We start from the raw sequence: 25,240 nt of genomic DNA on the forward strand, positions 1-25,240 counted from the left end.
CATACAAACACACATGACACATGCATGTGACACACTAAAGATTCATAGACACGATAGATTTCTGAGGTGGCATCATCAGCCTTCCTTTAGTATACATCCATGTATACTAAGTAGTAGTATACATCCATGTGAGCTCTGAAACAAATCCAATACTTTTAAAATTTCAACACTCAAGCATGTCAGCACACTTTCTAGGGCTGGGTCCAAGTTTCTCCAAACGTGGATAGCTTGAACTGAAGCAAAATTCACAAATATTAAATTCAGCTCCCAATATTAATTGAAGTGTCCTGATATAAATGGAATGGGAGTGCAGTAATATTAATAAAAATGCAATTTTATTAATAGATGAACAGTAATATTGGTGGAAGGATGTTAATACTAATTGAAGTAGAGAGATATAATTGGAAGAACAGTGAGACTAACACAAATGCAGTGATATTAATGATAGGAAATGGAGTGATATAAATGGAAGACTGGTTATAATAACAGGAGTGCACTGACACTAATGGAGGCGCAGTAATTTTAATTGAAGAACGGTGAAATTGAAGGAATGATAATGATACTGATTGAAGTACAGCAAGAATAATAGTTGCACAGTAATGTAAATGAAAGGGTGTTGATATTAATGGTAATATAGTGACATTCATGGAAGAACAGATTTTTAAAATTTTTTAATGGGGTGTGGACATTGCTGGCAGGATCAGCATTTACTGTGCATCTCTAATTTCCCATCTGGTGATGTTGGTAAGCCAATTTTTTAATATAATCCCTACAGTGCAGAAAAAAATTATTCAGCCCATCAAGTCGGCCCTGACTCTCTGAAAGACCCTATTCCCATAATCCCGCACATTTACCAGTGCTAATTCACCTAATTTACACATCTTTGGACAGGAGGAGTAGTATTGTTTAAGAAGGGGAGCAGAGACTTCCCTGGGAATTATAGACCAGTGAGTCTTACTTCTGTAGTGGGCAAGGTTTTAGAAAGAATTATTAGGGATAGGATTTATAGTTATTTGGAGAGTAATGAATTGATTAGAGATAGTCAGCATGGTTTTGTAGCGGGAAGGTCGTGCCTTACTAACCTTATTGAGTTTTTTGAGAAGGTGACCAAAGAGGTGGATAGGGGTAAGGCAGTAGATGTGGTATATATGGATTTTAGTAAGGCGTTTGATAAGGTTCACCATGGTATGCTTCTGCAGAAAATGCAGATGTATGGGATTGGTGGTAATTTAGGTACTTGGATCAGGAATTGGTTAGCAGATAGGAGACAGAGGGTGGTGGTTGATGGTAATTATTCATCATGGAGTTCGGTTACGAGTGGTGTGCCTCAGGGATCTGTTTTGGGGCCACTGCTGTTCGTAATCTTTATTAATGATCTGGATGAGGGTATAGTTGGGTGGATTAGTAAGTTTGCTGATGACACCAAAGTCGGAGGTGTGGTAGATTGTGAGGAAGGGTGTCGAAGTTTGCAGGGTGACTTGGACAGGTTGCAGAGCTGGGCCGCGAGGTGGCGGATGGAGTTTAATGCGGAGAAGTGTGAGGTAATCCATTTCGGTAGGAATAACAGATGTGTTGAGTATAGGGCTAACGGGAGGACTTTGAATAGAGTGGAGGAGCAGAGGGATCTAGGTGTATGTGTACATAGATCCCTGAAAGTTGGGAATCAAGTAGATAAGGTTGTTAAGAAGGCATACGGTGTCTTGGCGTTTATTGGTAGGGGGATTGAATTTAGGAGTCGCAGCGTCATGTTGCAACTGTACACAACTCTGGTGCGGCCGCACTTGGAGTACTGTGTGCAGTTCTGGTCCCCACATTACAGGAAGGATGTGGAGGCTTTGGAGAGGGTGCAGAGGAGGTTTACCAGGATGTTGCCTGGTATGCAGGGGAGGTCCTATGAGGAGAGACTGAGGGATTTGGGGTTGTTTTCACTGGAAAGAAGGCGGCTAAGAGGGGATCTTATAGAAACATATAAGATGATTAGAGGTTTAGATAGGGTGGATGGTGATAGCCTGTTTCCTCGGATGGAGAAATCTAGCACGAGGGGGCATGGCTTTAAATTAAGGGGGGGTAGTTATAGGACGGATGTCAGGGGCAGGTTCTTTACCCAGAGGGTGGTGAGGGACTGGAATGCCCTGCCTGCTGCAGTTGTAAATGCGCCTAGTTTGGGGGCGTTTAAGAGATTGGTGGATAGGTTTATGGACGAAAAAGGAGTGGTTTAGATTAGTGGGTCAATGTTTTTTTTAAAAATAAGACTGGTCGGCGCAACATTGTGGGCCGAAGGGCCTGTTCCACGCTGTAATGTTCTATGTTCTATCTTGAACTCGTGTTTGCTATCTGCAAGGTTTCCAGCAGGGGCTCAAGATCCGGAAGTTGCAGGTCCCACCAACAAAAACATGACTTCAGATCTTCCCATCCCTCACCAGTGAGGTCATCAGGTTCACACTCAGAATGGATGTGAACCAGTTTTCCGTCGATTTCCATTTATTTCAACATTGTTAATACAGCCCCCCCCGCCACTTTATCTTGACCCCTCGCCATATCAATGTCACATTGGCATGGTTTACAACATGTTCATACAGATAATCAGGGAGTGGGGAGCCCGTGAGGCCTTGGCGGTGGGATGGGGAGGCGGGGGAGAGGTTTATTGCAGTTCTGATCGGGGCGCCATATACTTAGGCCCTGCATCAAGGGGTACTGCCCACCCCTGCCCCCAGGGCTTCAATGGCTCCAGTCCCACTGGCAAGGCCATCACATCTGGTACCCTTTGGGGGACCATAAGTGATCCCTGCCAGCGAGGCCACTAAGCTAAGCAAACCTGGACAATTGTGTCCCAGGCTCACTTATAACATTTAAATATTACAATCAACCCAGCAGCCTTCATGGGCTCGAGGTTGATTTCACTGGCTTAACAGAGTCAGTAAGATCATAAGAATCTAGAAACTGGGTGCAAAGCCAGTTTTTTGCCTCTCTCGCGTTCTTACTGGCTCGGCATACCAATTGACCTGTATGACAAGCTGATAAGTTCACCCCCGCCATCACGCCATCTCTCTTCCTTTTCCACCACAATCTCAGAGTTGTTTCAGCTTTTTCTTCATTATCTCACCTCCTCACTTGTTCTTTTCAAACCTAGATGTTGTTCTGTCTGATTAACCCCATCATTTTGTTTCCCAATTAAATAAATACATACAGTCTCTTCTTTGGCCTCAGTATCCCTTGCTTAAACAAGGGAAAATTAGCTTTTAATTATTCATGATACCTGCTGGAATTGCACTTGTGTTATGATTGAGAAGGACAAAATGAGAGTGGGCTGTGATGCCCCATACATTTAAATAGCTCATTGACAGTGCATTAGTTCACAACTGACTTTTGGCTACTTGAGTAAGTAATAGAAGGTGAAATGTTAATTAAGAAAATTGGCAAGGCAACATTTACAGACATTAGACCTGTGTCACTCAAAGCGCATAGATTATATAATTTGAGGGACATCAATTTACTGTTATGCTGAATCGATAATTAATCTTCCTACAGATAAAAGTGACAATAGCAGAACAAACAGAGAAAGATATTGATACCACTCGGCTGCAGTATGTTCCTGTGGCTGTCCGCACACAGATCCTGTTTTTCTGTGTGTCTGATTTGTCCAACGTGGACCCCATGTACCAGTACTCCTTAGAGTGGTTCCTCAGCATCTTCATGGCAGGCATTGCAAATTCTGAACGAGCAGGTACACCAGTCATGCCAATATTACAATTTTTAATTTGCTTAAGTTCAACTCCGTAACCTATACTCTATTCCATATGTTTTATTCTATAGCCATGAATTGGGTTGATTGCTTAGGGACAACATTGTAAGTGAAAGGCATACCATATATCATATCAGTGTCTTATTGCAGTAGAATGTGATTCCTCAGTCTGTGAGTTCCCACTCTGAGTCATCCAGCCAGGCAGCAGACTGTTCTACATGGTGATTGACCAGCTTTCATGTCTCTATGAGCAAAGGTTTGAGCACAGGTTTCCTGCCCATGCTCATACTGAGGCTCGAATGTCATTGAGGGATGAGTTGAAAATGAGAATAAGAAGAAAATTTAGAATAAAGTTATAAGTAAATTAAATTCCAACCATTAATAGATACTAGTTGTAAAATTCTGTAACTTGTGCATAAAAGTCAGTGGCCTGGATTTTAACTGGGAGCAAGTTCCTGGTGATTCTCATATCTACTTTTGGCAGAATGACTCCTAGTCAATTGTAAATGCTGTGAGCTGACTTCCCATTTATTAGTGGGAAGTGGCAGAAAATTATTTGTTGTAAAAACTACCTGCTATCAGCAAGTAAATGTCAGATCAGCCCTTTCCCTGCACAAGGGTCTACAATCAGTGCACTGGGGGAGATGGTAGCAGATAATATCTAAGCTTTTCTTGGGAGGCTCAGAGACTCATTGATGATCCTCTTGACTGCTCAAGGAAAGTAATTTTCTAAAAACCTATATTCAGATCTTTACTGTCCCAAACTGTTTTGTTGATTTGTTTCCCTGTGAGACATTTGCTGCTGCTTACTGCTCAGGCTACCCAGTAAAAATAGCAATCTGGTCCCAATGATGACATTGACTTAACATATATTAAAGAGGATATTGCTGGCTTTGAACGTGTGTCCTTACCACTGCCCAGGAAAGCAGGTGAAAATCAAAAGCTGGAGCTTCAGGTGCAGGAAGTAACTTGAGCAATTTTAACTGTCTACATGTCATTTTTCATCAATAGATAAGGTTAAGATCTTCCTCTGTAGGCCAGCATTTATCCAGGTGATGTTTCATTGCCAAGTGCTAAAAAGGAGAAACTATACATCAACTTTAAAAGAGGCAGATAGAAAATTAGACAGAAAGGGAGATGTATTTGAATATTCTTATGAAATATATGAGCCTATGGGAGTGTCTTACATGCGGCTGTTAATTTTGTTCTTCAGATACTGTGGAGAAGAGGATAAAACTTATCAATAATTACTTCACCTATAGTCTGTACCTCAGTGTCTGCAGGAGCCTCTTTGAGAAACACAAACTGATGTTTGCCTTCCTGGTGTGTGTGAGAATCATGATGAATGATAACAAGATTGACATGGTCAGTACCACAGGAATAATCTTCTATTGGCCTAATTGTAGAAATCTCAGCTGAAATGTTTTTTTAATTCACTATGTCTTTGCTTGTGCTAGTGTGAGCTCTCTACTACAGCTTTCAACTGTGTCAACTCTAATCCCATTTAGAGTTCATTGTGCTGCTTTCTTCCATGCTGTTAAAACTTTTTAAATTCATTTATGGGATGTGGGTTTCATTGGCTAGGCCAGCATTTATTGCCCTTAGGAATGAGCAATAAATGCTGGCCTAGCCAGTGATGTCCACATCACATAAATGAATTTTATAAAGCCTTAACAGCACAGAAGGAAATAACTTGTTGATATATAGATAAGACGGATTAAGACTGATTGTCCAAGGGAGCCCTCAGCACTGATTCTGGACCCCAGTAAGTTTCATACTATCAGGTCATCCCTGTTGATTATTACTCCCACCCTTCCTTAGCTGATGATTCAGTCCTCTTCCACAATGAACACCACTGGGAAGAAGCACTGAGGATAGTAAGAGCAAAGATTATATTCAGGGTAGGGGACGAAGATGATAAAATGGTTACAGGTAGAAGAAAGCTGTTCAGACCATTGTGCCTGTGCTGGCTCTCTGCAAGAGCAGTTTAGCTAGTTCTACTCCCTCATTCTTTCCCTGTAGTTTTGATTATTTTTCTCTTAACATATTCGTCCAGTTCCCTTCTGAAAGGAAGTAACTGCCACACTGGACATGTAACAGGTGGTGAAAGAACCACTGTGAGAAACAAAACCACCTTGACCTCATCCTCACCAATCTACCTGTCACAATTACTGGAAGGCAGTGGCTTCCATCGTCACACCTCCTTGTATAACAATAAAACTAACCTTGATATAATTAATTGCTGAAATAAATAAAATGAGAAAGCACTTTTATAGGAAATCCAAGTAAAAATTAAAAAACTGTGAATGTGTTCAGCGCCTCTATAAATATCTAAAAGCAAGACATTTTAACTTTTCAGAAATAAAAACAGAAAATGTTGAAAACATGCAGCAAGTCAGGCAGCGTCTGTGGAGAAAGAAACATTTTACTTTATATTTCCAGCATCAGCTGTATTTTGTTTTTTTGTCAATTTTTCAGCTCTAATCTAATCAAAAGTATCTACCTAAAATATTCACCTGGCTTTTCTCTTTTTCAGTTGCTGATGGTCATCTTGGCACATCCAACACTAGCTATTTTTATTAACTTATTCATATTATTGTAATGACCTGTCCTAATTTGAATGTATTGAACAGCATGAGTGGCGTTACCTTCTCTCTGGAGGATCTGTCCAAACATTGAGCCCCAACCCAGCCTCTAATTGGCTATCAGACCGAGCATGGAGGGACATCCAGAGCCTTACTAGCCTAGATCACTTTGCCAACTTTACGGAACATTTTACAGTCTATTTGGATGAATTTCAAGCAATCTTTGACAGCCAGGAACCTCACAGGTGATCTTTAAATATTCATTAATTGAGATAACTCTCTGCATGTTCATTCACATAAATCCTCTTACCAGGAGATTGTGGCCCCCAATTTGCATGAAGGGCTGCGATCCCGGCTGCCAGTGCCATCCAGTGCTGGCCTTGCCAGAGGGTGAAGAGTCAGTGGCAAGGCAGTGAATTTGCAGGAGAACAGGAGGCATCTACACTCCTACAGATACATTTCCAAAGCCTGAGAACCCAAATGGGTTCTCTCATCTGCTACTGCCCAGGATGGTCCCCTTCAACCTTTCCACCCCTCGCCACTCCCAATTGTTTGTCTAATTAACAATTGTTAGCTTTCTTATGGCATTGAAAAACCTTGTAAAAAGTCTGACAACACCAGGTTTTAGTCCAACCGATTTCTCCCATTAATATCTAAACGTTTTTCACAATATCAATTTGTGCTGATTTCTGAGCTACTTTCAGGCTGGTTTAACCTAACACAGGAGGACCATAAAGACACAGGCAGGGGTACAGTCCATTTAGAAAATAAGAGTCATAGAAAAATCGTTCCAACAATTGAATAGAAGAGACAGCTGCAGAGAAAGAGAAGAAGACAAGCAACCATGGGGCTGTACTCACCAGTCAGGACTTATCAGCCTTGCAGTGGTTATCTGCAAATATTTGAAAAGCAGCTAAGTCTTACCTAAGCCCTTTTCTGTCTTAATTGGGATGGTAATTTTGGCTTGGGTGCATGGTGGTAGTGTATACTAGGACTGTAACTTACTGTAAGGTGAATATTCTTGCCTTCAAGTGTGATTGGGTTATCCATCAAGTTGAAAATCATTCTGTAGGTGATTTGTTAAAAGTTTACTATATTCAAGGGCTTGGTGAACTTCAGAGAACTTGGTTGAAGTTTTCCAAGTGTAATTATAATCTGTTAATTTTCTTTTACAGACAACCTTTGCCAGGAAACTTAGGGAGTGAAACAAATTCATTCCAGAAACTGCTTGTTATGCGATGCCTTCGACTTGATAAAGTCACCAATGCCATGCAGGACTTTGTGGCACTGAACCTCGGTCAGAAATTCATTGAGCCCCAGGTCAGACTTACAGCTTCATATTCATCATGAGTTAGGCTGCTATTTTAATTACATTTGTCATACATTATTTGCACAAAATATGTTTTCAATTTTTTGGAACAATGAAAAGAAAAGTCATGAATTTTGGAGATAACATAGAATTGAATTGAGTTTTACAGCACATAAACAGGGCATTTGGCCCAAACATCTATGCCACCATTTGTGCTCCACACAAGTATTTTCCAACCTTCATCTAACCCTATTACCACATTCTTCTATTCCTTTATATCTCTTGCATGCATTTTGGTTCATCTACTCCATGTGGTAGCAAGTTCTACATACCACCCTCTGAACAAAAATAACTTCTCCTGAGTTCGTTCTTGGATTTGTTAGTGATTATCCTAGTTTTAGATTCCCCCACAAATGGAAACAGCTCTGCCAATCCATGCCTAAAATAAGAACACTAAATATTAAAAATGTACAGCAGGTCCACGAGCCTCCAAATGAGCAAGATAGGCTACGTTTTGAATGTGAAAGTGTGCCAGAAGCCTAATGTTAATCTACCTTTCTCAGGTTGAATGATCTGCCATACACTTCCTGTTATTTACGATTTATTATTTAAAAATCAAGGCTGAACCAATAATATAACTTCAATTATTGAATAATACTCAGTAAAGTGACACAGGTGAATCAAACTAATGTGATAGGATGGCTGAGGGTTTTATACCCCATCTGGAGTTTCTGCTGACTTCAGCTATCAATATTACTTAATGATGCACTACCTGGACCATCGGAACAGCTTGACACATTGGTGGAGAGGGCTAACCAAGCTGCTGTTTGAGAGACTTTGGTGGATGAGTTAAGTTGCTTGCAAATTGTATCAGGGCCTCACCAACACCATGGGACCCAATTTGTATTATATAATAAGGATTCCACTTGTTTCCAGTGAGAATTATATGAAGGCACTAGTCAAAATAGTGTCTGGTGGAATTGCAACAAAACTATAGAAACAGGAGGAAGTCATTTAGCCCCTGCTATTTAGTCAGATCATGATTGATTAGTGGCCTAGCTCCATATCCATGCTTTTACTCTACATCTCTCAATAGCTATGGCTAACAATATCTATCGCTCTCAGGTTTAAGTTAAAGTTCCAAACTTCTACTATCCTTTCTGTATAGAAGTGTTTCCAAATTTTATTCCTGAAAAGTCCAGCTCTGTGGATGAGGAAGAATGTCCCTGTGGTGACTATAAGTCTAGTGGTGCTATCTCTGGTTTCTCTCCATGATGGCTGCTACCAGGTTCCAGTGCCTCTTGTGCTTTGGAATGTCAGCAGGAGTTGCACAGTGGTTGCATGTTGACCTGCTGTACTGTCATTGAAGTCAGAGGTAGAGGCTTCTCAGATTGCTGATCACTCTCTTTCACCTCTTCCACTGGAGACATTGTGGTTCCCTCCTGGGTATTTGGCAGATTCAACCATTGAGGGTTTTCTGGAACCTGTAACGAAAATGGACAAACTGGCTCCAGAAAGAAAGAACACAGTAAGAAGTCTCACAACACCAGGTTTAAGTCCAACCAGTTTATTTGATAGTAATCCCACAAGCTTTTGGAAATGGTGTTCCTTTGTCAGATGTGTGGAAGGAACAACGTTCTCCAGTCTAACACTGGCATCTCTAATCTGGAAGGAAAGAAGACAGTTCAAAGCTAAAGTCTAAATTAGGATACTCTACTTTTTCTTTACATAGTCACAAACTCACAATTCTGCACTGTTGATGACAGTGGTTGTCTTGATATTATCTCCCATCTTGATTAAATTGAAAGCAACACAAGCCATGTTATTCAGGAGAGAAAAGATGGTTACAAATGATGTATATAGCTCAAAGGTCTTTATCTGCCATACCTCAATGGTTTTAGTTCATACCAATGATTGACTGGAAGTTGGATTCCTCCATGGCTATAAATCAATGTGTCCATTGTTTGAAAGCAGAGGTTTTTCAGCCACAGGTTTTTTTGTCCAATGGAATGTCATGCCGGCTCTTTGTCTAGTTTGAAATTTGTTAGAAAACCATCGACTGAAATTTCCACATTTCAAAATCTAAAAGCAAGATTTTTAATCTCACCCAAGAAGCACGGCTATGCATCTTCTTGGTTTGCAGTCTGAGTCTCATGGACCATCTTGGGCCTTCAGTGCATTTCGAAGTTCTTGCCTTGCACAGTTTGCCTTCGTGGTCAATCATGCATTGAAAAAATTGGGCTGCACTTGCAAAACATTTATGTCACCTGTGAGGGCACTTCACTCCACAGTTCTGGCATAGTCACTATGCTGGCCTGTGCCAATTTTGCCTTCAAAGTGTCCCTGTATATTTGTGGCATGACAAGCTAGGCTGAGCGTTGGCCTGTACACCATTGTCATTTGATTATTCTGTTGCTCATGGAGTTCTGACAGCCTAACCGTCAGGGTTATTTTTTCTAGGACTAGATCTTCCTTTACTTGCAGGTTTTCTGACCTTTTTTTAAAACATGAAGTGATGCTGTAGCTTCAGAATATTTTCCTCTGAAGATCTCGTTTTGTGATTGGTCTAGGTCTTGGATTAGTCCAAATTGACTCGTAAGTGTGGAATTGGAATCCATTTTTTTTAAAATGCAAAATGAATGTTCAGCTTTTAAGAGCTTTCTGGATTTCAAGATTGTGTCACTGTTCACTTGAAGTCAAAGGAATTCCCGTGCTTGTCAGTTTTGGTGGTCTCTGTAAAATGGCAATGATACTCTTCTTCATCTTTCTGCATCAACTGCCTGCAGACTTTCTTTGGCTCAGCACTTTGCCTTTAAACTACCAAATTGGTCAAACTGGAGATTCTGCTTGTTTTCTTTTGAGCTGGACAGTTGTGAGATTTCCAAATTTTCTTTTCTGGATGAGTCCAGATGATATGAATTTATGCTCATATTTGGGGTTCCCATTTTAAGCATGGGTTTCTATCAAACTGCATTTCTGAAACTCAGTTGCTTTAAAGATATCTCAGGACTTGCTGCAACCTGGAATTTTAAGAGTAAGCTCCCTTCTGCACATTCAAAGTGGACTTCTGCTGCAGTGAGGAATTTTAAATTTCAGCCTCCAGCTTCCAAGCCTTTCTTTGGATATTTTCCCTGGTACTCTTCTTCTCACTTCCACTTCTGGAGCTTATTTTCAGATCACGATGTTGTTTAAATTTTCATTCAGTCACCCAGCATTTCAGTTTATCTCTGCATTTTAATGAGCTCCTGGGTTTTTAGCCCCTTGCTGACATCATGTTGGGAGGGTGTTGGTTATAGAATGGGATGTCTTAAAGAAGTCTCCATAATTTCCCATAGGTTAAATGTAAGTCTTAATTAACTACAAGAACTATTTACACATGCACAATAAAGGATACGAGCTAGGAGTTATCTCTAATTTTGGATCTCTGTAATCTCCATTCAACACCATAATTTCCCTGGGTCTTTGTCATGCCCCTTATTACTGTATGGCCGATACTAAACTTAGTCCCACATTAACCTCATATGTGCCAGACCTTTATGTTATACGGACCATCACCTCTTCGTTGTGATCACCAATTGGCCCTTACTTTCCCTGAGTTTGGAGCTCTCAGCTCTGCAATTCTGATCCATTTTAATAAAGTTGAATTACACTTAAAAAAAAAACAGTGCATTAAATGTTTTAATCCTATTAACTAAGCACTTCAAATGCTACATCCGCTCTCGGGATTGTACAAAGTTCCTGTTGCTGAAGTCATCCCCAACAAAAAGGAAAATGGTTGTATTTGTTAGAGGCCAATTATCTCAGAGACCATTGCTGTAGGAGTGCCTCAAGGTAGTGTCCTAGACCTAACCATCTTGCTTCCATCATAAAGTCAGAAATGGGAAGATCGCTGATGCTTGCATGTTCAGTTCCATTTACAACTACTTAGTTAATGAAGGAATCCATGGACAAATGCAGCAGTACCCTACCATTTTAAAGCTTGGACTGGTATGTGGCAAATAATATTTGTGTGACCCATAGCAAAGCCATATTATCTATTAGAAGAGAGAATCTAACCATCTACCTTTGATATTCAACAGCATTACCAGTACCAAATTCCCCACCATCAACACCATCACTAACCAGAAACTGAACTGGATCAGCCACATAAATACTGTGGCTACAAGAGCTGGTCAGAATTCTGCAGTGGGTAACTCACCTTCTCACTCCCCAAAGCCTGTCCACCATCTACAAGGTAGTCATGATGTAGAGATGTCGGCGTTGTACTGGGGTAAACACAGTAAGAAGTCTCACAACACCAGGTTTAAGTCTAACCAGTTTATTTGACAGTAATCCCACAAGCTTTCGGAAACGGTGTTTCTTTGTCAGGTGTGTGGAAGATTCTGATCAGAGAAAGGCATATAACTCACATTGTCTGCATCTTTAAGACTTGAATAGCAGGTTAGCTGCAAAGACTTGCATTCTAATCAGTATTCTGTAAAGTGCATGTATCTTTATGTGCCTTTCTCTGATCAGAATCTTCCACATACCTGACGAAGGAACACCATTTCCGAAAGCTTGTGGGATTACTATCAAATAAACTGGTTGGACTTAAACGTGGTGTTGTGAGACTTCTTACACCATCTACGAGGCACAGATGAGACATATGATGGAATACTAGAAAGATAGGAACAACAGTAAACCATTTAATCCCTCAAAGTTGCGCCACCATTCAGTCAGATCATGGTTGATCTGTGACCTACCTTTGCATCAAATGTCTTAATAATTTTGGTGAACAAAGATCTATAAATGTCAGATTTAATAATTAAGAATTGGCGGGGTCACAAGATGTAAATGCAGAACGTGGGCGGTACAGTGACACAGTGATTAGCAGTGCTGCTTCACAGGGACCTGGGTTCAATTCAGGACTCGGAATTATGTAGTCTGTGTGGAGTTTGCGTGCTCTCCCCATGTCTGTGTGGGTTTCCTCCAGGTTTTCCAAAGACGTGCAGGTTAGGTGGATTGGCCATGCCAAGTTGCCCCTTAATGTCAGGGGGACTAGCAAGGCAAAGATGTGGGATTATGGGAATAGAGCCTGGGTAGGATTGTTCATGGTGCGGACTCCATGGGCCGAATGGCCGCCTTCTTTACTGTAGGGATTCCATAATTCAATATTTTTATGAAGTTTATTTTGTTTGAAGCTCAGGGATGGTTCCAGTGAATACTCCTGGTCTGTCAGTCCTCCTTTTAACTGTGCCGTTGTTCTGTGTTTTTATCTTAACTGGATAGGTTTTGGGGTCGGACAGAGTGGGGACATGTCCCTTTTCTTCTTATCATAGAATCCCTACAGAAGGAGGCCATTCAGCCCATCATGCCTGCACCAACAACAATCCCACCAGCTCTATTCCTGTAAACCCACATATTTAACCTGCAAATCCCCTTGACACTAAGGTGCAATTTAGCATGGCCAATCCACCTAACCCACACATTTTTAGGGTGTTTCTCTGCCTCTTTTCTTGGGAGTGCAGAGGAGGTTTACTAGGCTGATACCGGACTTGAGGGGGTTGAGCTATGAGAAGAGGCTGAATAAACTAGGCTTGTACTCGTTAGAGTTTAGAAGAATGAGGGGAGATCTCATTGAGACGTATAAGATGATGAATGGGATAGATAGGATAGAGGTGGAGAGACTCTTCCCGCTCAGAAAGAACAGTAGGACTAGGGGGCACAGCCTCAAGATAAAGGGGGGGCGGTTTAGAACAGAGTTGAGGAGGAACTTCTTCACTCAAAGGGTGGTTAATCTCTGGAATTCTCTGCCCGTTGAGGTGGTGGAGGCTGCCTCGCTAAATATTTTTAAGACGCGGGTTGATGGGTTTTTGGTAAGCGAGGGGATTAAGGGTTATGGGGAGAGGGTGGGAATGTGGAACTGAGCCACGACAGATCAGCCATGATCTTATTGAATGGCGGGGCAGGCTCGAGGGACTAGATGGCCTACTCCTGCTCCTATTTCTTATGTTCTTATGTTCAACCCTTCTTTCCCTGCATGTTGCTTTGCCCTTTATGGCTTGTTGTCTTCTTGTCTCCTGGATCTCTTCCATTTTATTCATGTTAGTCTTGTTTGAGTGTTGGGGGGGGTTGTTTAACAGGCATGTCAGAGGGGTAATGGAATGTGGTAGGGGTGATGGAAAGAGGCAGCAGATGCGTAGGGGAAGAAGGTAGCAGGCACATGAGTTCCATTATATTTTAGGTGATTGGGGTGGTTGTTGAGTTGAGCATTGGGAATTAATGGTTGCTAATGGTGTGTATTAGGGGGAGAGCTGGTAGGTTGGGTTCTGGTGGTTGTCAAGGTGGTGTGTGTGTTACGGAAGAAGGGGTGCTGGTGGGGTTTTTTTTGTTGTATTCTGGCAGTTTGTCAAGGTGTTGGTGTGTTGGAGAGTGGTTCTGTGGAATGAAAGATTTTTTGACTGGTGGGGGTGAGGTGTGTGTTGCCGAGTGGGTCTATGGTTTGGCAGGATGGGGAGATGGTGGGTGGGTTGTTGGGAGAGGGTGGTGTTTTGGAGTTTGCTGGGGGTTCTTTGACAGAGGTTTTGATGGGTGGATAGAGGGTTGGAGAGGTTATATTGAGGGGAGGGATTTGTATGCTTGGGTTGGCTATGTTGGTGTTTGGAGGGTGAAAGGAGGACCCTTCATCTGTAGGAGTTGGGCAGGGGTTAGATTCCAGATGTGGGGCTGGTTGTTTAGTGAGTGGCAGGATATTGTAAGAAATATTGCTAAGAAAAACCACCCCAATTCTGCCCCTCTCTAAAGTCTTCACATCTTTCCTAAAATGTGGTGCCCAGAATTATAAAAGTTCAGTATAAATTCCGTCCTTTTTTACTTCATGCTTCTATTATAAAATCACAGGATCCTTTCCAACAGCTTTCTCAACCTGTCCTGCACCTCCAACAATGTGCACATATTCCCCCAGTTCTTTCAATTCCTGTATCCTTTTTAGAATTGTATCCTTTATTTTGTATAACATCTAGTTCAGAAGTTCAGAATTCATAGCTTCTTGTTCAGCTCCTAGTTCTTCCTACCAAAATGTACCACATTGCACTTCTCTGCGTTAAATTTCATCGATCACAAGTCCGCCCATTCCACAGCCTATCTATGACCTTTGGAAATCTAACACACAGTTCGGTATACTTCCAAATTTTGTGTCATCTGCAATATGATTCATTGAATGAATGAAACCACCCTTCATGCTTGCCTAATCTCTGCAATTAGATGATCTATTACATCATAGCTGCTCTGAGGCACCTATATATAACACTGACTACTATCTGTAAACCATGGCATATCCTCCAACTTGTGCCTGCAATTTATTCAATTTTCTCTTTCACTTCCTGTGTTTATATTTTTTGGGCTCACACCCTAAATTATCCTGCTCTATGTTTTACTCACACATTTCCTTATTTTTTCAGCTGGTTTAATTAGTTTGCTTCTTTTAGTTTCCCTTTACCTCTAGTGACTAAAAGCACAATTTTTGAATATTACTCTACTCTCTTTCCTATTGTTTGTCTAAACTACTATTTATACCTTTCCACCTGAGCTCTCTCCTCCATTCTAGCTTAAAATCCATGTGACTGCCTATTTCTGCTAGGAGCCTAGTATCAGCCCAACTCAGTTGGAGCCCATTCAAACAGTATAATTCCTTTTTTGTCCCAACATTGTTGCCAGTGAAAGGGCACTCCTTTTTAGACAATTTGCATGTGGCTTGGGCAACAGTCAACAGCTTATAACCCTTGTGGTCCTATTCCTTAATTTCAGCTCCTAGTTCCTGGTACTCTTCAAACAGGACCCCTTTCCTACATATCCCTACGATATTGGTCTCAAAATAAATCATGACAATTGCATCCACATTCTGAATATCCTTTTAAATTGATTTGAGATGCTGCTCGCCCTGGCACCAGGACAGTAACATTCCATTGAGGGCTCTTGGTTCTGCTTACAAAGAATGCCCTTCTCAAGGGCACTGGGGATAGACAACAAATGCTGGCCTTGCCAGGGACGTTCACTTTGCATGAAATAAAAATTTTAAAACCTGTCCTTCAAAGTACTGAATCCCCCAAAACTACCACATTATGCTTCCCCAATTTTTCCTCCTCTCCACATGGATTTCTCCAATGTTCCATGATCCATAGTCAACATTCTGGCTGCCCTTCTGACAGACTTTTTCTTTATCCTCACCAGTAACAAGCACATTGTTAGGTAGCATCAAGTTCTGTAGCTCCTCATTCTCCATGTCACCTGAGATCCCCTTACTCTGCACGTTGTTAGTTACACCAAGACCTACACCCCGCCATGTGGTGTAATCCAAATATGGAGCAAACTGCTCATATATTCTTAGTGTTGGAGTGTCTCCAACTCATGCTTCAGTTTATTGACTCTGAGCTGGAAAGAATCAAGGCCGAGACATATGTAAGACTGAGATATATGCTATAAATGTGTTCGCTTAAGAGTCTTGCTGTCCACAAATGCCCGCACACTACAATCCAGAAATACAATGTGCTCTGCCGTATCTTAGTTGAGATTATTTGAATATTGCTGAAAAAAGAGACCAATTGCTGAAGCTTTACATTTTGCAATCATCAAGACAAACATGAGAATGTCAAATTTTAAACAATCACAATTTATACTACATGTGAAAGGGATGCTTAATGTATGGCAATGACTCTGCTGACTGAGAATTCACCTATGCCTTTTTTGAATTCCCTTGAGCTTGGAAATTTGGGGAACCAATAGTTTCTCATTGCTTTCTCCATGGCAACACCTCAGACAATCAGAGCAGCCTTGCCAACCGACCAGCACCTTTTCTTATGTAGTATAAATTGTCAAATTCATTTACAATTTGGCATTCTTGTATTTGTCCTGATCATAGTGAGATGAAAAACTTTGGCACTATATCTGACTTTTCAGCAATATTCAAGTTCTGTAGCACCAAGTGACTGTTCCCAGATTATTTATTCTACATTTTAATTTGTTGTAAGCTTCCTTTTATTTTCCTATACATTAACTCACACTAAGCAAAAAAAGGTATTGGGAAAAGTTTAAATGCCTCCATTTATTTGACTACTATCACTACAACATAAGCTGAGCTGACCAGGCCTTAAGGGGGATAGCTGCTAGACTCAGTCTGAGTTGTTGGTGAGGGAACCAACAAGAGGAAAAAGAATACTTAATCTCATCTGCACCAACTTGCCTGCCACAGATGCAACTGTCCTCAAAAATATTGATGGGATTGACCGCCACACAGTCCTTGTGGAGACAAAATCCCATCCTCACACTGAGGATATCTTGCAGTGTTTTGTTTGGCACTACTACCAAGCTAAATGATATCAACAAGTCTAGAAACTCAAGACTGAGCAACCATGAAGTGAATTGTATTCAACCACAATCTGTAGCCTGGCATATCCCCCATATCCGTATATCTGTAGCTTGGCATATCTGTAGCTTGGCATATCACCAAGCCAAGGGTCAACCTCATTCAATGAAGCGTACAGGAGGGTATGCCAGAAGAGGTACCTGAAAATGAGATGTGAAATGGTGAAGCTGTAACACAGGACTACTTGCGTGCCAAACAGCAGAAGCAGCAAGTGATACAGAGCTAAGCAATCCCACAACCAGCAGTTCTGATCTTAGCTCTGCAGTCCTAACACATCCAGTTGTGAATGGTGATGGAAATGGCAGATCAATTGAATAGGAATTTTGCATCAATTTTCATTATAGTGGATACAAGTAACATCCCAAAAGCAGCTATAAAACCAGAAATGGAAGGGAGGAGGGGCGAACTCAGCAAAATTACAGCCCCCCATGGGGACACTAAACATAAATAGGTACTGTTTTGTGGAACACCTTCTCTCAGTCCAGAAGCATGACCCCAATTTCTCTCACCCATATGTCCATCCTTGGCCTGTTGTAATGTTCCAGTGAAGCCCAGCACAAGCTGGAGAAGCAACACCTTGTCTTCTGATTCGGCACATTGCAGCCCTCAGGACTTAACATTGAGTTCAACAACTTTAGACTGTGACCTTTCTCCTCCATCTTAATCCTATACATTCTTGTCTCAATACAACAATACACTTCTTTCCCCCCACTGGACCTGGTCATCTATCTCTTGTTCTTAAGATTGCTACCCTTTTGTTGTAATCACTTCCAGCTACAGTATAATATCTAATGGAAATTCCCTCTCTCAGTTCTGAAGAACATCCAAACAGACTCGAAACATTAACTCTGTTCTCTCCTTACAGACCTGCTGAGTGTTCCAGCATTCTCTATTTCATATTTCAGCATCCACAGTTTTTGGTCTGCTTTGGAAATATGTCATCACTCCTTCATCATTGTTAAGTCTAAATTCTAGAACTCCCTCCCCAACAATGTCTTAACACTCACCACATGGATTGCAGCAGTTCAAGAAGGTGACTCACCACCGCTTTCTCAAGGGCAACTGGGAATTCATAAAAAAATGCTGGCATTGATAATGATGCCCACATCCCATGGGCAAATAAAAAAATTCCAACTTGATCAGCTGCATAGTGTTGATACAGCATTTCTGTATTATGTGTTAATATAATGTATTATTTTTAAAATTATTTCTTTCAGACCTCAGATCTGAACACAGTTTTTAAAGATTCCTCTCCCAGCATTCCATTGATATTTGTACTATCGCCTGGCACGGATCCTGCAGCTGATCTGTATAAATTTGCTGAAGAGATGAAATTTTCAAAAAAGATGAGCGCCATCTCATTAGGACAGGGGCAGGTAAGGAATAACCTTCCCAAATAGAACTCAGCTAAGTAACTTTGGAGTTTTTAAAGGAGATTGTTGCTGCATCAGCATTAGACAGGCAAGAGTAAGAATAACTGGGGCAGGGGTAATTATGATGCGATTAGGCAAGAATTAGGGAGCATAAGATAGGAACAGAAACTGTCAGGTATGGGCACAAACGAAAAGTGGAACTTTTTCAAGGAACAAATACTGCGTGCCCTTGATAGGTATGTCCCTGGCAGGCAGGGAAGAAATGGCCAAGCGAGGGAACTGTGGCTCACAAAGGAGGTTGAATGTCTTGTTAAGAGGAAAAAGGAAGAGTATGTAAGGATGAAAAAACAAGGTTCAGGTGGGTCGCTTGAGGGTTACAAGGTAGCTAGGAATGAGTTAAAGAAAGGGCTTAAGAGAGCTAGGAGGGGGCATGAGAAGTCCTTAGCGGATCGGATAAAAGAAAACCCCAAGGCTTTTTACTCTTATGTGAGAAATAAAAGAATGACCAGGGTGAGGTTAGGGCCAGTCAAGGATAGCGGTGGGAACTTGTGCATGGAGTCAGAAGAGATAGGTGAGGCATTGAATGAATACTTTTCTTCAGTGTTCACTAAGAAGAGGGCCATGTTTTTGAGGATGAGTGTGTGATACAGGCTGATAGGGGGGAGGAGGTAGATGTTCTGAGGGAAGATGAATTAGCAATTTTGAAAAACCTGAGAGTCGATAAGTCCCCTGGGCCAGATGGGATACATCCTAGGATACTTTGGGAGGCAAGGGATGAGATTGCGGAGCCTTTAGCTTTGATCTTTGAGTCCTTACTGTCCCCGGGGATTGTGCCAGAGGACTGGAGAGTGGCAAATGTTGTTCCTGTCTTCAAGAAAGGAAATAGGAATGACCCTGGTAATTATAGGCCAGTTAGTCTTACTTCAGTGATTGTTAAGTTAATGAAAAGGGTCCTGAGAGATGAGATTTATGACCATTTGGAAAAATGCAGTTGAATGAGGGATAGTCAGCACAGTTTTGTGGGAGGTAAGTCCTGCCTGACAAATTTGATTGAATTCTTTGAGGAAGTAACTAAGTGTGTGGATGAAGGTAGAGCAGTTGATGTCGTATACATGGATTTTAGTAAGGCGTTTGATAAGGTTCCCCATGGTAGGCTCATGAAGAAGATAAGGAGGTGTGGGATAGAAGGAAATTTGGCCGATTGAATAAGTAACTGGCTATCTCATAGAAGATAGAGGGTGGTGGTGGAAGGAAAATTTTCAGATTGGAGGCCAGTTACCAGCGGTGTACCACAGGGGTCAGTGTAGGGTTCTCTGCTATTTGTGATTTTTATCAATGACTCGGAAGAGGGGGCTGAAGGGTGTGTTAGTAAATTTGCTGATGACATCATGATTGGTGGAGTAGTGGATGAGGTGGAGAGCTCTTGTAGGCTGCAAAGAGACATTCATAGGATGCAGAGCTGGGCCAAAAAGTGGCAGATGGAGTTTAACTCTGGTAAGTGCGAGGTGATTCATTTTAGTAGGACAAACTTGAATGTGGATTACAGGGTCAACGACAAGGTTCTGAGGAATGTGGAGGAACAAGATATCCACAGATCTCTGAAGGTTGCCACTGAGATGGATAGAGCTGTGAAAAAGGCTTATAGTGTTTTAGCATTTATTAACAGGGGGTTTGAGTTTAAGAGCCCTGGGGTTATGCTGCAACTATACCGAACGTTGGTCAGACCATACTTGGAATATTGTGTTCAGTTCTGGTCACTTCACTATAAGAAGGATGTGGAGGCATTGGAGAGAGTGCAGAGGAGATTTACCAGGATGCTGCCTGGTTTGGAGGGTAGGTCTTATGAGGAAAGGTTGAGGGAGCTGGGGCTTTTCTCTTTAGAACGGAGGAGGATGAGAGGCAACTTAACAGAGGTTTATAAGATGATGAGGAGGATAGATAGAGTGGACGCACAGAGACTATTTCCTCGGGTGGATGTAGCTGTTACTCAGGGGCATAACTATAAAGTTCATGGTGGGAGATATAGAAGGGATGTCCGAGGTAGATTCTTCACTCAGAGAGTGGTTGGGGTGTGGAATAGACTGCCTGCTGTGATAGTGGAGTCGGACACTTTAGGAACTTTCAAGTGGTTATTGGATGGGCGCATGGAGCACATCAGAATTATAGGGAGGGGATAGCTTGATCTTGGGTTTGGATATAGTTTGGCACAACATTGAGGGCCGAAGGGCCTGTACTGTGCTGTACTGTTCTAGGTTCTAATAACATGATCGTTCAGTTTCATGCTTTGATTGTCCTTCCTGATTCATTGTAAAACTAGCAAGAGTTTATGATTAGTACATTTAAAAAATCAAGAAATGTGATTTAAAAAAGTGACTCTTTAGAAAGAATTTTCTTTTGGAAATGTTAAAACAATTCCTTTTATTCACAGGGGCCGAGGGCGGAAGCCATGATGCGTAATTCTATGGAGCGTGGAAAATGGGTGTTTTTTCAAAATTGTCACCTGGCCCCTAGCTGGATGCCTTCTCTGGAAAGACTTATTGAATCAGTGGATCCTGACAAGGTAATATCTTTTCTGTTTCAACATTAAGGAAGGTAAACCGCTTTTGCTACATCAGTTGACCCTTTAAATGGCTATGGTTACAAACAAGATTAAAGATTGTGTGGAAAATACAGATGAAGATGATGGAATGTGTGAAAACAACTGGAACCATGAAAATATTATGTTGGTAGACACAACTGATCAAGAATGGAGCCTGTAGATAAAAATTCTTCAGTTTTGGTTGACCCATCTCTCAGAAGAGCCTAGGACAACTTACTCACCTTTTCCTCAGAAGATGAAATTGGCTGGATTTACAGTGGAGTTTATTGGGATCAGCAACACTGGCCAATCCATATAAGTGCATCTGCTGTCTTCTATGAACCAAGATGTACCTTTACTTGCCCATAAGACCATAAGATATAGGAGCAGAATTAGGCCACTTGGCTCATTGAATGGCGGAGCAGACTCAATCATGGCTGATATTTTTCTCATCCCCAATCTCCTGCCTTTTCCCCTTAACCTCTGAACCCCTTATTAATCAAGAACCTATCTATCTCTGTCTTAAAGACACTCAATGACCTGGCCTCCACAGTCTTCTGCAGCAAACAGTTCCACAGATTCACCACTCTCTGGCTGAAAAAACTCCTCCTTATCACTGTTTTAAAGGATCGTCCCTTTAGCCTGAGGTTGTGGCCTCTGGTTCAAGTTTTTCCTACTAGTGGAAGCATCCTTTCCACGTCCACTCTATCCAGGCCTTGCAGTATCCTGTAAGTTTCAATATGATCCTCCCTCAAACTTCTAAACTGCAATGAGTACAGACCCAGAGTCCTCAACTATTCCCCATATGACAAGCTCTTCATTCCAGGCGTCATTTTTGTGAACCTCCTCTGGACCCTTTCCAAGGCCAGCACATCCTTCCTTTGATACAGGGCCCAAAGTGCTCACAATACTCCAAATGGGGTCTGACCAGGTGCCTTATACAGCCTCAGAAGTACATCCCTGCTCTTGTATTCTAGCCCTCTCGACATGAATGCTAAGATTGCATTTGCCTTCCTAATTGCCGACTGAACCTGCACGTTAACCTTAAGCCCAATATTTAGGTAAATGTTAACATACATTAGCACATATGAACTACCTTTTACTCAGCATACACAATCAATGAATACTTACCTAAAAGCAACTAATACTAATACCTCTGTTCCATCCGACAGCAGTGTCAATTTGCATTACCTAATTTTAATCCTGCGTGGGCTCTTAGAATACAATAATAAAATAAATAATCCATCAGAAATTCTTCCATTTTCTCACATTGTGGTACTATAGATCAGTGAAGGAAATTAATTTGATTGGCCAAATGACTTTGTTTTATTTCCCAGTTTTTCTGGATCATTAAAGAAGTAGGGCACTTATGCAGCACCTTTTTCACAACCCAAAGCATACCCCAGCCAATGAAGTACTTTTGAATTATGGTCATTTGTTGTGATGGCTGAAAGGATGGGATACTGTAAACAGACTTCCACCACTGTTCTTCTGAATCAGCTGCCTAGAATATGTGGCAGCTATGATGAGAATAAGTTCCTTCCATTTTTTGTATTTTCTGTTTTTTGCTAGCACCCAACCTCCATTCAGTTGAAAGAAGAAAGCTCTTATTATTTCTTACAACCTTAGGATGCTCAAAGCACTTTCCAGCTTTTGAAATGGAGCCATTGTAACTGTTACCTTTATATGCCCAAGGTTGAAAACAATGGCATGGAGAAATCAGTCACTGTGGATGGGATTTTATGGCTGTTCTATTTTGTGGCAGTTTTATATGTGGCATGTGCCCTATGCCCAGTGCCTACCCACCTAAGATCATAAGGAATAGGGTCAGGAGGGGGATATTCAGTCCTTCGATCTTGGTCTGCCATTTAATAAGATTGTGGCTGATCTAACAGTCACTAAATCCACTTTCCTGCTGTATCTCGGCAACCATTAATCCCCCTACTGATTAAAAACCTATTGATCTCAGCCTTGAAAATGTTTGAGGACTCAGCCTCCACAGCTTCTCAGTTCAAAGAATTCCAAGATTCACCACTCTTTGAGAGAAGAAATTCTTCCTCAAATCTGTCTTAAATCAGCCCCTTATTGTGCAACTAATCCCTCTGCCGTTAGTGGAACCATTTTCCCAACATTAACGCTGTCTAATCCCCTAAAAGTCTTCTATGTTTCAATCATATCATTTCTCGTTTTTCTGAACTCCAAGGAGTACTCATCCAACCTGTTTAATCTTTCCTCATATGGCAGTCTCTCCATAGGTGGGATAATCCTAGTAAACCTCCTCTACTGCCTCCAATGGTAATATATATTCCTTTAAATAAGGGAACAAAACTGTACATGGTACATGGCCTCACTAGTACCTTGTACAGATGCAGCAACACCTCTTTACTTTTATATTCCAGTCCCCTTGAAATAAAAGCATTCCATTTGCCTGCCTGATTATTTTCTGCATCCTGTATATTATCTTTCTAGGTTTCATGAACAAGAACCCCCAAGTCCCTTTGTGCTACAGCTTCCTGCAGTCTCTCACCATTTAACAATAATCCACCTTCTCATTTTTTTTCCAAAAAAGAACAATGTCTCATTTCCCCATGTTGAATTCCATTTATTAATTTTCTGCCCGGTCACTTAACTTGTTAATATGCCTGTAAATAATATCCTCCTTACAACCTTGCTTCCCTTATACCTTTGTATCATGTGCAGATTTGGCCACAGTACACTTTGTTTCTGCCTCCAAACCATTAACATATATTGTGAAGAGCTGCGATCCCAGCAATGATCCCTGTGGTACTCCACTGGTTACTGCCTTCCAACCTAAGAAAGACCCCCTTATTGTCACTTGCTTCTTCCTGTCAGTTAGCCAATCCTCTATCCATGCCAAAATATTACTTCCAACACCATGAGCTCCTATCTTGCATAGTAGCCTTTTGTATAGCATCTTGTCAAATGCCTTTTTAAAGTCCAAATATACAACAGCGACTGGTTTTCCTCTATTTACTCTGGCTGATATCTCCTCAAAGAACTCTAGTAAATTTGTCAAACATGGTTTTTTCCTTTGTGAAATCATGCTGACTTTGCTTGATCAGATCATGACTTACCAAATGTACTGCTATTCCCTCCTTAATAATGATTCTAACACTTTTCCAATAACTGAAATTAGACTAACTGGCCTCTGGTTTCCTGCATTTTGCCTCCTTCTCTTCTAAACAAAGATGCCACATTGGCAGTTTTCCAATCCTTTGGCACAGTCCCAGAATCCAAGGATTTTTGGAAAATGACTACCAATACACCCACAATCTCTGTAGCCTCCTTTAAGTATCTGGTGTGCTAACCATCAGATCCAGGGGATTTGTAAGCCTTGAATGCCATTAGTTTGCCGATAACTAATTCTCTGGTGACTTTATTTAACTCCTCCCCCTAATTTGGAATGCTTGTAACATCCTCTAGAGTAAAGACCAAATCAAAATATCTATTTAACTCTTCTGCTAATTCCTTGTTCCCCATTATTACTTCCCAAGTTTCATTCTCTAAGGGCCAATGCTTTCTTTTACTTCTCCCTTCCTTTTAACGTACTTAGAAAAAACTCTGAGGGTGCGATCTCACAGCTTCGTCCTGCCTGACTTTTGGCGAGGTAGTAAGATTGAGTGGGAGGTGAAAAATCAGGTTTGCATTTGTTTTTTTGCCTCTCCCCAATCATACCGGCACTGCTTGGCTGACGAAATCAGCTTCGCGCCCAGAAGGGATGCAAAGCACATGTCATCAACAAATCCCCAACACTATCATCCGGGCTTTATTGAGGTTCTCCCCGGTGAGAATCACATATGGTCTCCCAAGCAAAGGGAACGTGAAGGCTTTGCTGGGCAGGGGGAGGTGGGGTGGGGTGGGGGGGGAGGGGGCGGTATCAGAGGCCATTGAGGCCCCCAGGTGGTTGGTGGTAGTGCTGGCTGGTGTCCAAGGGACAGTGGCACTCTGGCAGTGCCTGCCTGGCACCCTGGTGCTGCCCACTGGGCACTATAACTGTGCAGGGGCAGTGCCAATGGGGCAGAGACAGAGTGGAGGCAGAAACAGAGTAAGGTGGAGATACGACACGGGGGTGCTTTGCAGAGGTGGGAGAGAAGGGAGGACCGATGCCAAGGTGGGAGGGAAGGGGAACTGTGCCGTGGGTGATCGGCAAGAGGTGTAAAGAGCTCTGTTAGGGGCAATCAGTAGGGAGTAGGGAACTCTGGCGGTGGAGGAGGGGCTATTAGTGATGTCCA

At 41.7% G+C, this 25,240-nt stretch overlaps 1 protein-coding gene across 1 annotated transcript in view; it reads left to right on the forward strand.

The window, feature by feature from the left end:
• dnah1 (dynein, axonemal, heavy chain 1) overlaps positions 1–25,240 on the forward strand; it is a 537,372-nt gene that overhangs the window by 428,947 nt on the left and 83,185 nt on the right. Inside the window, exons 65-70 of the mRNA XM_080184401.1 lie at positions 3,529–3,724; positions 4,956–5,107; positions 6,376–6,572; positions 7,503–7,647; positions 18,254–18,412; positions 20,838–20,969. Of these exons, the coding sequence (XP_080040527.1) occupies positions 3,529–3,724; positions 4,956–5,107; positions 6,376–6,572; positions 7,503–7,647; positions 18,254–18,412; positions 20,838–20,969 (981 nt within the window). The remainder of the gene's footprint in view (positions 1–3,528; positions 3,725–4,955; positions 5,108–6,375; positions 6,573–7,502; positions 7,648–18,253; positions 18,413–20,837; positions 20,970–25,240) is intronic.

This window comes from Carcharhinus amblyrhynchos, chromosome 3 (genome assembly GCF_965287045.1).
Source record: "Carcharhinus amblyrhynchos chromosome 3, sCarAmb.v2.hapA, whole genome shotgun sequence".
Classification (NCBI taxonomy): Eukaryota; Metazoa; Chordata; class Chondrichthyes; order Carcharhiniformes; family Carcharhinidae; genus Carcharhinus; species Carcharhinus amblyrhynchos.